The sequence below is a fragment of the Oncorhynchus kisutch genome, unplaced genomic scaffold (genome assembly GCF_002021735.2).
Source record: "Oncorhynchus kisutch isolate 150728-3 unplaced genomic scaffold, Okis_V2 scaffold783, whole genome shotgun sequence".
NCBI classification, from domain to species: domain Eukaryota; kingdom Metazoa; phylum Chordata; class Actinopteri; order Salmoniformes; family Salmonidae; genus Oncorhynchus; species Oncorhynchus kisutch.
Window position 1 is genome coordinate 19,975 of NW_022262728.1, and position 15,411 is coordinate 35,385.

Sequence of the window (15,411 nt, forward strand, 5' to 3'; positions counted from 1 at the left end):
ACATCTGTGGCATTGTGTTGTGTGACAAAACTGCACGTTTTAGAGTGGCCTTTTATTGCCTGTGTAATGATCATGCTGTGTAATCAGCTTCTTGATATGCCACACCTGTCAGGTGGATGGATTATCTTGGCAAATGAGAAGTCCTCACTAACAGGGATATAAACAAATTTGTGAACAAAATTTGAGAGAAATACGTTTTTTTTGGTGCGTATGGAACATTTCTGGGATCTTTTATTTCAGCTCATGAAACATGGGACCAACACTTTACATGTTGTGTTTATATGTTTGTTCAGTGTATTTACATTTTTACGTCGTTATTCATATCCACCCCATATCCACCCCATATCCACCCCATATCCACCCCATATCCACCCCACAAACATGAAGTCATCAACTCACTTTATATTTGTAAGGCACATACTACAAAAAGTAATTGATTAATTTATATTTAGGCTATCATTCATTTCGACAATTAACCTGTCTGATGATAATATGACAACAGGTATGAATTGACCTGTCTAATGATAATATGACATGTATCAGATCACATTTTATTGGTCACATACACATGGTTAGCAGATGTTATTGGTTAGAGCATTGGACTTAGTAACCGGAAGGTTGTGAGTTCAAACCCCCAAGCTGACAAGGTACAAATCTGTCGTTCTGCCCCTGAACAGGCAGTTCAAATCAAATCAAATTTATTTATATAGCCCTTCGTCCATCAGCTGATATCTCAAAGTGCTGTACAGAAACCCAGCCTAAAACCCCAAACAGCAAGCAATGCAGGTGTAGAAGCACGGTGGCTAGGAAAAACTCCCTAGAAAGGCCAATACCTAGGAAGAAACCTAGAGAGGAACCAGGCTATGTGGGGTGGCCAGTCCTCTTCTGGCTGTGCCGGGTGGAGATTATAACAGAACATGGCCAAGATGTTCAAATGTTCATAAATGACCAGCATGGTCGAATAATAATAAGGCAGAACAGTTGAAACTGGAGCAGCAGCACAGTCAGGTGGAAGTTGAAACTGGAGCAGCAGCATGGCCAGGTGGACTGGGGACAGCAAGGAGTCATCATGTCAGGTAGTCCTGGGGCATGGTCCTAGGGCTCAGGTCAGTTGAAACTGGAACAGCAGCATGGCCAGGTGGACTGGGGACAGCAAGGAGGCATCATGTCAGGTAGTCCTGGGGCATGGTCCTAGGGCTCAGGTCCTCCGAGAGAGAGAAAGAAAGAGAGAAGGAGAGAATTAGAGAACGCACACTTAGATTCACACAGGACACCGAATAGGACAGGAGAAGTACTCCAGATATAACAAACTGACCCCAGCCCCCCGACACATAAACTACTGCAGCATAAATACTGGAGGCTGAGACAGGAGGGGTGATGATGTGATGATGTTAACCCACTGTTCCCAGGCCGTCATTGAAAATAAGAATGTGTTCTTAACTGACTTGCCTGGTTAAATAAAATAAAAATAAAAAACATACACATGGTTAGCAGATGTTATTGGTCACATACACATGGTTAGCAGATGTTATTGGCTACATACACATGGTTAGCAGATGTTATTGGCTACATACACATGGTTAGCAGATGTTATTGGCTACATACACATGGTTAGCAGATGTTATTGGTCACGTACGCATGGTTAGCAGATGTTATTGGCCACATACACATGGTTAGCAGATGTTATTGGTCACATACACATGGTTAGCAGATGTTATTGGTCACATACACATGGTTAGCAGATGTTATTGGTCACATACACATGGTTAGCAGATGTTATTGGTCACATACACATGGTTAGCAGATGTTATTGGTCACACACACATGGTTAGCAGATGTTATTGGTCACATACACATGGTTAGCAGATGTTATTGGTCACATACACATGGTTAGCAGATGTTATTGGTCACATACACATGGTTAGCAGATGTTATTGGTCACATACACATGGTTAGCAGATGTTATTGGTCACATACACATGGTTAGCAGATGTTATTGGTCACATACACATGGTTAGCAGATGTTATTGGTCACATACACATGGTTAGCAGATGTTATTGGTCACATACACATGGTTAGCAGATGTTATTGGTCACATACACATGGTTAGCAGATGTTATTGGTCACATACACATGGTTAGCAGATGTTATTGGTCACATACACATGGTTAGCAGATGTTATTGGTCACATACACATGGTTAGCAGATGTTATTGGTCACATACACATGGTTAGCAGATGTTATTGGTCACATACACATGGTTAGCAGATGTTATTGGTCACATACACATGGTTAGCAGATGTTATTGGTCACATACACATGGTTAGCAGATGTTATTGGTCACATACACATGGTTAGCAGATGTTATTGGTCACATACACATGGTTAGCAGATGTTATTGGTCACATACACATGGTTAGCAGATGTTATTGGTCACATACACATGGTTAGCAGATGTTATTGGTCACATACACATGGTTAGCAGATGTTATTGGTCACATACACATGGTTAGCAGATGTTATTGGCCACGTACACATGGTTAGCAGATGTTATTGGTCACGTACACATGGTTAGCAGATGTTATTGGCCACGTACACATGGTTAGCAGATGTTATTGGTCACGTACACATGGTTAGCAGATGTTATTGGTCACGTACACATGGTTAGCAGATGTTATTGGCCACGTACACATGGTTAGCAGATGTTATTGGTCACGTACACATGGTTAGCAGATGTTATTGGTCACGTACACATGGTTAGCAGATGTTATTGGTCACGTACACATGGTTAGCAGATGTTATTGGTCACGTACACATGGTTAGCAGATGTTATTGGTCACGTACACATGGTTAGCAGATGTTATTGGTCACGTACACATGGTTAGCAGATGTTATTGGTCACGTACACATGGTTAGCAGATGTTATTGGTCACGTACACATGGTTAGCAGATGTTATTGGTCACGTACACATGGTTAGCAGATGTGATTGGTCACGTACACATGGTTAGCAGATGTGATTGGTCACATACACATGGTTAGCAGATGTTATTGGTCACATACACATGGGTAGCAGATGTTATTGCAGGTGTAGAGAAATGCTTGTGTTTCTAGCTCCGACAGTGCAGTAATATCTAATAAGTAATATATAACAGTTTCTCAACATGTATCCAAAATAGACGTAAATCTAAGTAAGGAACGGATTAAGAATATAAATTATGTCAGAGCGGCATTGGACTAAGATACCATAGAGTAGTATAGAATACAGCTCATACATATGAGATGGGTGATGCAATATTTACACACGATTGAAATGACTAAGATACCATAGAGTAGTATAGAGTACAGTTTATACATATGAGATGGGTGATGCAATATTTACACACGATTAAGGTGACAAAGATACCATAGAGTAGTATAGAATACAGCTCATACATATGAGATGGGTGATGCAATATTTACACACGATTGAAATTACTAAGATACCATAGAGTAGTATAGAGTACAGTTTATACATATGAGATGGGTGATGCAATATTTACACACGATTGAAATGACTAAGATACCATAGAGTAGTATAGAGTACAGTTTATACATATGAGATGGGTGATGCAATATTTACACACGATTGAAATGACTAAGATACCATAGAGTAGTATAGAGTACAGTTTATACAGAAACTCAGCAAAAAAAGAAATGTCCCTTTTTCAGGACCCTGTCTTTCAAAGACAATACGTACAAAATCCAAATAACTTCACAGATCTTCATTGTAAAGGGTTTAAACACTGTTTCCCATCCTTGTTCAATGAACCATAAACAATTAATAAACATGCACCAGTGGAACGGTCGTAAAGACACTAACAGCTTACAGACGTTGGACAATTAAGGTCACAGTTATGAAAACTTAGGACACTAAAGAGGCCTTCCTACTGACTCTGAAAAACACCAAAAGAAAGATGCCCAGGGTTCCTGCTCATCTGCGTGAACGTGGCATGCTGCAAGGAGGCTTGAGGACTGCAGATGTGACCAGGGCAATACATTGCAATGTCCGTACTGTGAGACGCCTAAGACAGCACTACAGGGAGACAGGACGGACAGCTGATCGTACTCGCAGTGGCAGACCCCGTGTAACAACACCTGCACAGGATCAGTACATCCAAACATCACACCTGCGGGACAGGTACAGAATGGCAACAACTGCCGTAGTTACACCAGGAATGCACAATCCCTCCATCAGTGCTCAGACTGTCCGCAATAGGCTGAGAGAGGCTGTAGGCCTGTTGTAAGGCAGGTCCTCACTAGACATCACCGGCAACAACGTCGCCTATGGGCACAAACCCACCGTCGCTGGACCAGACAGGACTGGCAAAAGGTGCTCTTCACTGTCTCACCAGGGAAGATGATCGGATTTGCGTTAATTGTCGAGGGAATGAGCGTTACACTGAGGCCTGTACTCTGGAGCAGGATCAATTTGGAGGTGGAGGGTCCATCATGGTCTGGGGCGGTGTGTCACAGCATCATCGGACTGAGCTTGTTGTCATTGCAGGCAATCTCAACACTGTGCGTTACAGGGAAGACATCCTCCTCCCTCATGTGGTACCCTTCCTGCAGGCTCATCCTAACATGACCCTCCAGCATGACAATGCCACCAGCCATACTGCTCTTTCTGTGCGTGATTTCCTGCAAGACAGGAATGTCAGTGTTCTGCCATGGCCAGCGAAGAGCCCGGATCTCAATCCCATTAAGCACGTCTGGGACCTGTTGGATTGGAAGGTGAGGGCTAGGTCCATTCCCCCCAGAAACGTCTGGGAACTAGCAGGTGCCTTGGTGGAAGAGTGAGGTAACATCTCACAGCAAGAACTGTCAAATCTGGTGCAGTCCATGAGGAGGAGAAGCACTGCAGTACTTAATGCAGCTGGTGGCCACACCAGATACTGACTGTTACTTTTGATTTTGACCCCCCCCTTTGTTTCAGGGACACATTATTCCATTTCTGTTAGTCACATGTCTGTGGAACTTGTTCAGTTTATGTCTCAGTTGTTGAATCTTGTTATGTTCATGCAAATATTTACACATGTTAAGTTTGCTGAAAAGTTGTTGACAGTGAGAGGACATTTATTTTTTTGCTGAGTTTATGAGATGAGTAATGCAAGATACGGAAACATTATTAAAGTGTTTCATTTCCTTGAAGTGGCCAGTGATTTCTAATCTATGTCTACAGGCAGCAGCTGGAGATGGCTGTTTAACAGTCAGTGGCATAGTATAGAATACAATACAGTATATACATATGAGATGGGTGATGCAATATGTAAACACAATTTTTTTAAAATACTAAGATACCGTAGAATAATGTAGAGTGTCGTTCATACATATGAGATGAGTAATGCAAGATATGGAAACATTCTTAAAGTGGCTAGTGTGGCATTTCTAAAAGTGACCAGTGATTTCTAATCTATGTGCTAGTGATGGCTGTTTAGCAGTCTGATGGCCTTGAGATAGAAGCAGTTTTTTACCATTAGCATGGTATTCTTTCACTGTAATAGCTACTGTAAATTGGACAGTGCAGTTAGATTAACAAGAATTTAAACTTTCTGCCAATATTATGTCCTGGGAAATGTTCTTGCTACTTACAACCTCATGCTAATCGCATTAGCCTACGTTAGCTCAACCGTCCCGTGGAAGGGACTCCGATCCCTAATAAGTTTTTAATAAATTCCCTGTTTTTCCCGAAATCCCTATTGGAGTATTCCCAGTATCAGGAGAGAATACGCAGGAAATCCTGAATCATCTGGAGAGCCAGGGAATTTATTGACAATTCCCGGAATTTTGCAACCCTACTCCTACATCCAGACAGGCAGGCAGGCAGGCAGACAATTATTAACATACAGTATATTTTCATGTTTTCTTCTTATCTCAAATAAATCCCACAAAGCCACAAAAGGAATCAGAATATTGTTTAATTACAATTGCAACCTGTGATTCAACTGGAAACATAAAGAACAAAATATTATCAGAGATGTTGAATCGACTTCATCGCTAGATAAGGATGGCTCTCACATCTATTTTGGTTTGGGGGTCTTTTTGTCCCCAAGAGGGCGACGCACTACAAGAGAATGAATTATTGGGTGGTTGTGATGGGCTGGACTGCTGAAAACGAAAGTATAGTGCTCTACGATCAGGCTTCATTATTTTCCAGTCGGCTGGCAGCGCCTGGAGTGGCAGGAAATGGACCCATCTAAGGTAAGACAATAGTTTGAAGTAAAACTGAGTATGCTGTTATTTATTAGTGATAAATATTAGTGGTAAACGTCACTGGTAAAGGTTGGCGATACAGTAAAGTAGCTACATTGTATCCGTTTCATATTTCTCTTACAGCAACACGGAAGTGTTAGATTGACTCGATCAAAGTAACGGGGGAAAAAGTACTTTACACGACGGAACAACATGTGATGTAATAGTTAATAGGTCTACATTAAAATGTCTAGGTTATAATCTAGCTACGAATTCATAACGCGGTAATATCCGATTAATTTATAGCTAGTACTTTCACGTCATTCGAAGGAGTGAAGAAATCTGAAATAGTTTATAATCTACATTGTAAACTTTTGCGATTTCAATCACATACCATCTCAATCAAGACATGTTGTCAAGAGACGTTGTCAAGAGACATAGTGTTCTCAACCATGACTGTCTCATCCATTAAGTTCCATTACACGGCTAGACCCTAACCTGCCTAACCTGGCTAACCTGCCTAACCTCCCTAACCTGCCTAACCTCCCTAACCTGCCTAACCTCCCTAACCTCCCTAACCTGCCTAACCTCCCTAACCTGCCTAACCTCCCTAACCTGCCTAACCTGCCTAACCTCCCTAACCTGCCTAACCTCCCTAACCTGCCTAACCTCCCTAACCTCCCTAACCTGCCTAACCTGCCTAACCTGCCTAACCTCCTAACCTGCCTAACCTGCCTAACCTCCCTAACCTGCCTAACCTGCCTAACCTGCCTAACCTCCCTAACCTGCCTAACCTCCCTAACCTCCCTAACCTGCCTAACCTCCCTAACCTCCCTAACCTGCCTAACCTCCCTAACCTGCCTAACCTGCCTAACCTGGTGTGATACCAAGCAGTTACAGTGCCATGTGTGTTGATGCGGTGGCTTTCCAATGTGGTCCTCAATAGAAAAGACTGCAGAGTCTTTTTCTCTGTGTGTGTGTGTGTGTGTGTGTGTGTGTGTGTGTGTGTGTGTGTGTGTGTGTGTGTGTGTGTGTGTGTGTGTGTGTGTGTGTGTGTGTGTGTGTGTGTGTGTGTGTGTGTGTGTAGGAGGTAGCTGCCTCTGTGAAGGACAGGATGCCAGCAGGGGAGGAGAGTGAAGAGCCGTCCAGCGAACTCCCCAGCACCTCTTCTGGAATGTGAGTGAACATAGAGTATATTATCTACCTGGTACAGCCAGGACCACCACACTGAGTGGACATAGAGTATATTATCTATTATCTACCTGCTACAGTCAGGGACACCTCTCAGAGTGGATATGAGTGGACATAGAGAATATTATCTACCTGCTACAGTCAGGGCCACCCCTCAGAGTGGACATAGAGAATATTCTCTACCTGGTACAGTCAGGGACACCCCTCAGAGTGGACAAAGAGTATATTATCTACCTGGTACAGTCAGGGACACCTCTCAGAGTGGATATGAGTGGACATAGAGTATATTATCTACCTGGTACAGTCAGGGACACCTCTCAGAGTGGATATGAGTGGACAAAGAGTATATTATCTATTCTCTACCTGGTACAGTCAGGGACACCTCTCAGAGTGGATATGAGTGGACATAGAGTATATTATCTACCTGGTACAGTCAGGGACACCTCTCAGAGTGGATATGAGTGGACAAAGAGTATATTATCTATTCTCTACCTGGTACAGTCAGGGACACCTCTCAGAGTGGATATGAGTGGACATAGAGTATATTATATATTATCTACCTGGTACAGTAAGGGACACCCCTCAGAGTGGACAAAGAGTATATGATCTATTATCTACCTGGTACAGTCAGGGACACCCCTCAAAGTGGATATGAGTGGACATAGAGTATATTATCTACCTGGTACAGTCAGGGACACCCCTCAGAGTGGATATGAGTGGACACAGAGTATATTATCTATTCTCTACCTGGTACAGTCAGGGACACCCCTCAGAGTATATTATCTACCTGGTACAGTCAGGGACACCCCTCAAAGTGGATATGAGTGGACATAGAGTATATTATCTATTCTCTACCTGGTACAGTCAGGGACAACCCTCAAAGTGGATATGAGTGGACATAGAGTATATTATCTACCTGGTACAGTCAGGGACACCCCTCAGAGTGGATATGAGTGGACATAGAGTATATTATCTACCTGGTACAGTCAGGGACACCCCTCAGAGTGGATATGAGTGGACATAGAGTATATTATCTACCTGGTACAGTCAGGGACACCTCTCAGAGTGGATATGAGTGGACAAAGAGTATATTATCTATTCTCTACCTGGTACAGTCAGGGACACCTCTCAGAGTGGATATGAGTGGACATAGAGTATATTATCTACCTGGTACAGTCAGGGACACCTCTCAGAGTGGATATGAGTGGACAAAGAGTATATTATCTATTCTCTACCTGGTACAGTCAGGGACACCTCTCAGAGTGGATATGAGTGGACATAGAGTATATTATCTACCTGGTACAGTCAGGGACAACCCTCAAAGTGGATATGAGTGGACATAGAGTATATTATCTACCTGGTACAGTCAGGGACACCCCTCAGAGTGGATATGAGTGGACATAGAGTATATTATCTACCTGGTACAGTCAGGGACACCCCTCAGAGTGGATATGAGTGGACATAGAGTATATTATCTACCTGGTACAGTCAGGGACACCTCTCAGAGTGGATATGAGTGGACAAAGAGTATATTATCTATTCTCTACCTGGTACAGTCAGGGACACCTCTCAGAGTGGATATGAGTGGACATAGAGTATATTATCTACCTGGTACAGTCAGGGACACCTCTCAGAGTGGATATGAGTGGACAAAGAGTATATTATCTATTCTCTACCTGGTACAGTCAGGGACACCTCTCAGAGTGGATATGAGTGGACATAGAGTATATTATCTACCTGGTACAGTCAGGGACACCTCTCAGAGTGGATATGAGTGGACATAGAGTATATTATCTACCTGGTACAGTCAGGGACACCCTTCAGAGTGGATATGAGTTGACAAAGAGTATATTATCTACCTGGTTTGGTGCTGTCCACTCAGTAGTGCTGGATTTCTGCATAAGCTGAGCTCCTTTTAAATATTACATAGGCATAGTTAAATATACAATGCATTTTCCGAGATCTCCCAAGATCCAGGATTCGTACCGGGTTTAAGTTCAATATTCTAATTACATTGTTAAATTCTTAATAAAGACAAGTAAAACTGTCATAAATGTAATGAATGTAAGGAAAGAAAGGGAGTGTTTTATGTCAAATGATCTGTAAAGACTCCAAACATTCATGAATTATGGACAACTCATGAACTAGGATGTAAAACATGTTTTGATTCAACTCATGAACTAGGATGTAAAACATGTTTTGATTCAACTCATGAACTAGGATGTAAAACATGTTTTGATTCAACTCATGAACTAGGGTGTAAACATGTTTTGATTCAACTCATGAACTAGGGTGTAAACATGTTTTGATTCAACTCATGAACTAGGGTGTAAAACATGTTTTGATTCAACTCATGAACTAGGGTGTAAACATGTTTTGATTCAACTCATGAACTAGGGTGTAAAACATGTTTTGATTCAACTTATGTATTATATTGAATGTAGGCTTCCTGTTCTGCATGTGTTCAAGTGTGTAAAATTGCCTCGTCTGAGAGTGTAGGCTAACAGCAGTGGTGTAGGTCTAGGTGGAGGGTAAACACAATTGACCCACTTTTTTCAGACAAATGCATTGAAGTATTGGGAGCGTTACTTTTTTCACCGCGACTGGCTATCAGAGTTTACCCACCAATATTTTGACCACTACATCACTGGTTACTGGTTCAGCCTATCAGAGTTTACCCACCAATATTTTGACCACTACATCACTGGTTACTGGTTCGGCCTATCAGAGTTTACCCACCAATATTTTGACCACTACATCACTGGTTACTGGTTCGGCCTATCAGAGTTTACCCACCAATAATTTGACCACTACATCACTGGTTACTGGTTCAGCCTATCAGAGTTTACCCACCAATATTTTGACCACTACATCACTGGTTACTGGTTCAGCCTATCAGAGTTTACCCACCAATATTTTGACCACTACATCACTGGTTACTGGTTCGGCCTATCAGAGTTTACCCACCAATATTTTGACCACTACGTCACTGGCTACTGGTTCAGCCTATCAGAAGTTCATGGCAATACACATTGTAGTTTAGTCTAGTAAATTGATTGTGTGTGTTAGGGTGACCATCCAGATGTTCCTGGGACAGTTTCAGCCCCATTTCAGATGTCAATTTGTCAACAAGAAGCATCAACTAATGTAGCTCTAGTCAATGGCAGTCGCTGCATGTCATTATTCAGTCTTTATGGTGTTTTGTAACAGATGTCTATTTCTATTCATCACATGCTGTCAGTGTACATGCAGTCCACTGTTTAGATGGTGTCAGTATACATGCAGTCCACTGTTTAGATGGTGTCAGTATACATGCGGTCCACTGTTTAGATGGTGTCAGTGTACATGCAGTCCACTGTTTAGATGGTGTCAGTATACATGCAGTCCACTGTTTAGATGGTGTCAATATACATGCAGTCCACTGTTTAGATGGTGTCAATATACATGCAGTCCACTGTTTAGATGGTGTCAGTATACATGCAGTCCACTGTTTAGATGGTGTCAGTATACATGCAGTCCACTGTTTAGATGGTGTCAGTATACATGCAGTCCACTGTTTAGATGGTGTCAGTATACATGCAGTCCACTGTTTAGATGGTGTCAGTGTACATGCAGTCCACTGTTTAGATGGTGTCAGTATACATGCAGTCCACTGTTTAGATGGTGTCAGTGTACATGCAGTCCACTGTTTAGATGGTGTCCGTGTACATGCAGTCGACTGTTTAGATGGTTCCATTATACATGCAGTCCACTGTTTAGATGGTGTCAGTGCACATGCAGTCCACTGTTTAGATGGTGTCAGTGTACATGCAGTCCACTGTTTAGATGATGTCCGTATACATGCAGTCCACTGTTTAGATGGTGTCAGTATACATGCAGTCCACTGTTTAGATGTTGTCAGTATACATGCAGTCCACTGTTTAGATGGTGTCAGTATACATGCAGTCCACTGTTTAGATGGTGTCAGTATACAATGCTGTTCACTGTTTAGATGGTGCCAGTATACATGCAGTCCACTGTTTAGATGGTGTCAGTATACATGCAGTCCACTGTTTAGATGGTGTCAGTATACATGCAGTCCACTGTTTATATGGTGTCAGTGTACATGCAGTCCACTGTTTAGATGGTGTCAGTATACATGCTGTTTAGGTGGTGTCAGTATACATGCTGTTCATTGTTTAGATGGTGTCAGTATACATGCAGTCCCCTGTTTAGATGGTGTCAGTATACATGCAGTCCACTGTTTAGATGGTGTCAGTATACATGCAGTCCACTGTTTAGATGGTGTCAGTATACATGCAGCCCACTGTTTAGATGGTGTCAGTGTACATGCAGTCCACTGGTTAGATGGTGTAATTATTTAGGATGAACATGTTACAGGATTTGTTTGACAATCAGATGAAAGCATCATGACTGGTTGTGTTAATGCCTGTATAGGAAACTGGCTCTGAGGGGTGTCCAGTCCTCTTCTTATACATTGTACATTTTCACATTAAATTACATATTTTGATCATTAAAAATAATATAGGTCCCCCCAGGTGTAATTAACATTCTGTGTTAGTCAGTACTGGTAAAGAAGAGGACTGGAGCCGTTTCAGAGCCTGGTTCCTCTACAGGTTTCTTCCAGTGGAGGCTGCTGAGGGGAGAACGGCTCATATTAAAGGCTGGAATGGAGTCAATGGAATGGTGTCAAACATATCTAAGATGTGGTTTCCATGTGGTTGATACCATTATTATGAGCCAGCCTCCACTGGTTTCTTCCCAGGTTCCTGCCTTTCTAGAGTTTCTTCCGAGCCACAATGCATCTACATCTGCATTGCTTGCTGCTTGGGGTTTTAGACTGGGTTTCTGTGAAGCAGTTTGTGACAACTGCTGATATAAAAAGGGCGTTTTAAAATACATTTGACTGATTTGCTATAGTCACTGGTAACATTGGATATATGAGTCTACTGGTCTGGTGCTGGAGAGATAATCAACTTTAAAAGTGGTGAATTGACCCTCGAATATCTCTTCTATACCTCTATTACATCATCCTCATGAACTGACTGAAATTAATGTAGAACAGTGTAGTGACCACAGCATGTGGTAGTGGTGCTGTAGGGGAACAGAACAGTGTAGTGACCACAGCATGTGGTGGTGGTGTAGGGGAACAGAACAGTGTAGTGACCACAGCATGTAGTGGTGGTGTAGGGGAACAGAACAGTGTAGTGACCACAGCATGTGGTGGTGGTGTAGGGGAACAGAACAGTGTAGTGACCACAGCATGTGGTGGTGGTATAGGGGAACAGAACAGTGTAATGACCACAGCATGTAGTGGTGGTGTAGGGGAACAGAACAGTGTAGTGACCACAGCATGTAGTGGTGGTGTAGGGGAACAGAACAGTGTAGTGACCACAGCATGTGGTGGTGGTGTAGGGGAACAGAACAGTGTAGTGACCACAGCATGTAGTGGTGGTGTAGGGGAACAGAACAGTGTAGTGACCACAGCATGTGGTGTAGGGGAACAGAACAGTGTAGTGACCACAGCATGTGGTGGTGTAGGGGAACAGAACAGTGTAGTGACCACAGCATGTAGTGGTGGTGTAGGGGAACAGAACAGTGTAGTGACCACAGCATGTGGTGGTGGTGTAGGGGAACAGAACAGTGTAGTGACCACAGCATGTAGTGGTGGTGTAGGGGAACAGAACAGTGTAGTGACCACAGCATGTGGTGGTGCTGTAGGGGAACAGAACAGTGTAGTGACCACAGCATGTGGTGGTGCTGTAGGGGAACAGAACAGTGTAGTGACCACAGCATGTGGTGATGGTGTAGTGACCACAGCATGTGGTGGTGTAGGGGAACAGAACAGTGTAGTGACCACAGCATGTGGTGGTGGTGTAGGGGAACAGAACAGTGTAGTGACCACAGCATGTAGTGGTGGTGTAGGGGAACAGAACAGTGTAGTGACCACAGCATATAGTGGTGGTGTAGGGGAACAGAACAGTTTAGTGACCACAGCATGTGGTGGTGGTGTAGGGGAACAGAACAGTGTAGTGACCACAGCATGTAGTGGTGGTGTAGGGGAACAGAACAGTGTAGTGACCACAGCATGTGGTGTAGGGGAACAGAACAGTGTAGTGACCACAGCATGTAGTGGTGGTGTAGGGGAACAGAACAGTGTAGTGACCACAGCATGTGGTGGTGGTGTAGGGGAACAGAACAGTGTAGTGACCACAGCATGTAGTGGTGGTGTAGGGGAACAGAACAGTGTAGTGACCACAGCATGTGGTGGTGCTGTAGGGGAACAGAACAGTGTAGTGACCACAGCATGTGGTGGTGCTGTAGGGGAACAGAACAGTGTAGTGACCACAGCATGTAGTGGTGGTGTAGGGGAACAGAACAGTGTGTGACCACAGCATGTGGTGATGGTGTAGTGACCACAGCATGTAGTGGTGGTGTAGGGGAACAGAACAGTGTAGTGACCACAGCATGTGGTGGTGGTGTAGGGGAACAGAACAGTGTAGTGACCACAGCATGTGGTGGTGGTGTAGGGGAACAGAACAGTGTAGTGACCACAGCATGTGGTGGTGGTGTAGGGGAACAGAACAGTGTAGTGACCACAGCATGTAGTGGTGGTGTAGGGGAACAGAACAGTGTAGTGACCACAGCATGTAGTGGTGGTGTAGGGGAACAGAACAGTGTAGTGACCACAGCATGTGGTGGTGGTTTAGGGGAACAGAACAGTGTAGTGACCACAGCATGTAGTGGTGGTGTAGGGGAACAGAACAGTGTAGTGACCACAGCATGTGTTGGTGGTGGTGTAGGGGAACAGAACAGTGTAGTGACCACAGCATGTAGTGGTGGTGTAGGGGAACAGAACAGTGTAGTGACCACAGCATGTGGTGGTGTCGGGGAACAGAACAGTGTAGGGACCACAGCATGTGGTGTAGGGGAACAGAACAGTGTAGTGACCACAGCATGTGTTGGTGGTGGTGTAGGGGAACAGAACAGTGTAGTGACCACAGCATGTAGTGGTGGTGTAGGGGAACAGAACAGTGTAGTGACCACAGCATGTGGTGGTGCTGTAGGGGAACAGAACAGTGTAGTGACCACAGCATTTGGTGCTGCTGTAGGGGAACAGAACAGTGTAGTGACCACAGCATGTGGTGATGGTGTAGGGGAACAGAAAAGTGTAGTGACCACAGCATGTAGTGGTGGTGGTGGTGTAGGGGAACAGAACAGTGTGTGACCACAGCATGTGGTGATGGTGTAGTGACCACAGCATGTAGTGGTGGTGTAGGGGAACAGAACAGTGTAGTGACCACAGCATGTGGTGGTGGTGTAGGGGAACAGAACAGTGTAGTGACCACAGCATGTAGTGGTGGTGTAGGGGAACAGAACAGTGTAGTGACCACAGCATGTGGTGGTGGTATAGGGGAACAGAACAGTGTAGTGACCACAGCATGTAGTGGTGTAGTAGGGGAACAGAACAGTGTAGTGATCACATCATGTGGTGGTGGTGTAGGGAACAGAACAGTGTAGTGACCACAGCATGTGGTGGTGCTGTAGGGGAACAGAACAGTGTGTGACTGTTTCCTGCGTCCAGGTTGACCGAGTCTGTGGAGGAGCATGATCTTGAGACTAAAATCTCTATGCTGGAGAAGAAGCTGGGGTTCATGAAGGTAAGACTAGGGGTCATGTCTGAGAGGTCAAATGTCATTGTGATCAAACCACATATAAAGTCGGAAGTTTACATACACCTTAGCCAAATACATTTAAACTCAATCTTTCACAATTCCTGACATTTAATCCTAGTAAAAATGTATTGTTTTAGGTCAGTTAGGATCACCACTTTATTTTTAAAATGTGAAATGTCAGAATACTAGTAGAGAAAATTATTGATTTATTTCAGCTTTTATTTCTTTCATCATATTCCCAGTGGGTCAGAAGTTTACATACACTCAATTAGTATTTTGTAAAATTGCCTTTAAATTGTTTAACTTGGGTCAAA

At 43.5% G+C, this 15,411-nt stretch overlaps 1 protein-coding gene across 7 annotated transcripts in view; it reads left to right on the plus strand.

Moving 5' to 3' along the window:
• The first annotated feature begins 6,130 nt into the window (after positions 1 to 6,130).
• The window catches only part of LOC109887373 (uncharacterized), a 38,204-nt gene continuing 28,923 nt past the window's right edge, over positions 6,131 to 15,411 (plus strand). For 6 of the 7 annotated variants that reach the window (XM_031816353.1, XM_031816355.1, XM_031816356.1 and 3 more), the window contains exons 1-3: positions 6,131 to 6,239; positions 7,318 to 7,406; positions 15,007 to 15,082. In XM_031816353.1, coding sequence (XP_031672213.1) covers positions 6,225 to 6,239; positions 7,318 to 7,406; positions 15,007 to 15,082 — 180 coding nt within the window. In that variant the 5' untranslated portion in view covers positions 6,131 to 6,224. Of the gene's footprint in view, positions 6,240 to 7,317; positions 7,407 to 15,006; positions 15,083 to 15,411 lie in introns of those variants that run through there. The other variant, XM_031816354.1, reaches the window with a different exon arrangement.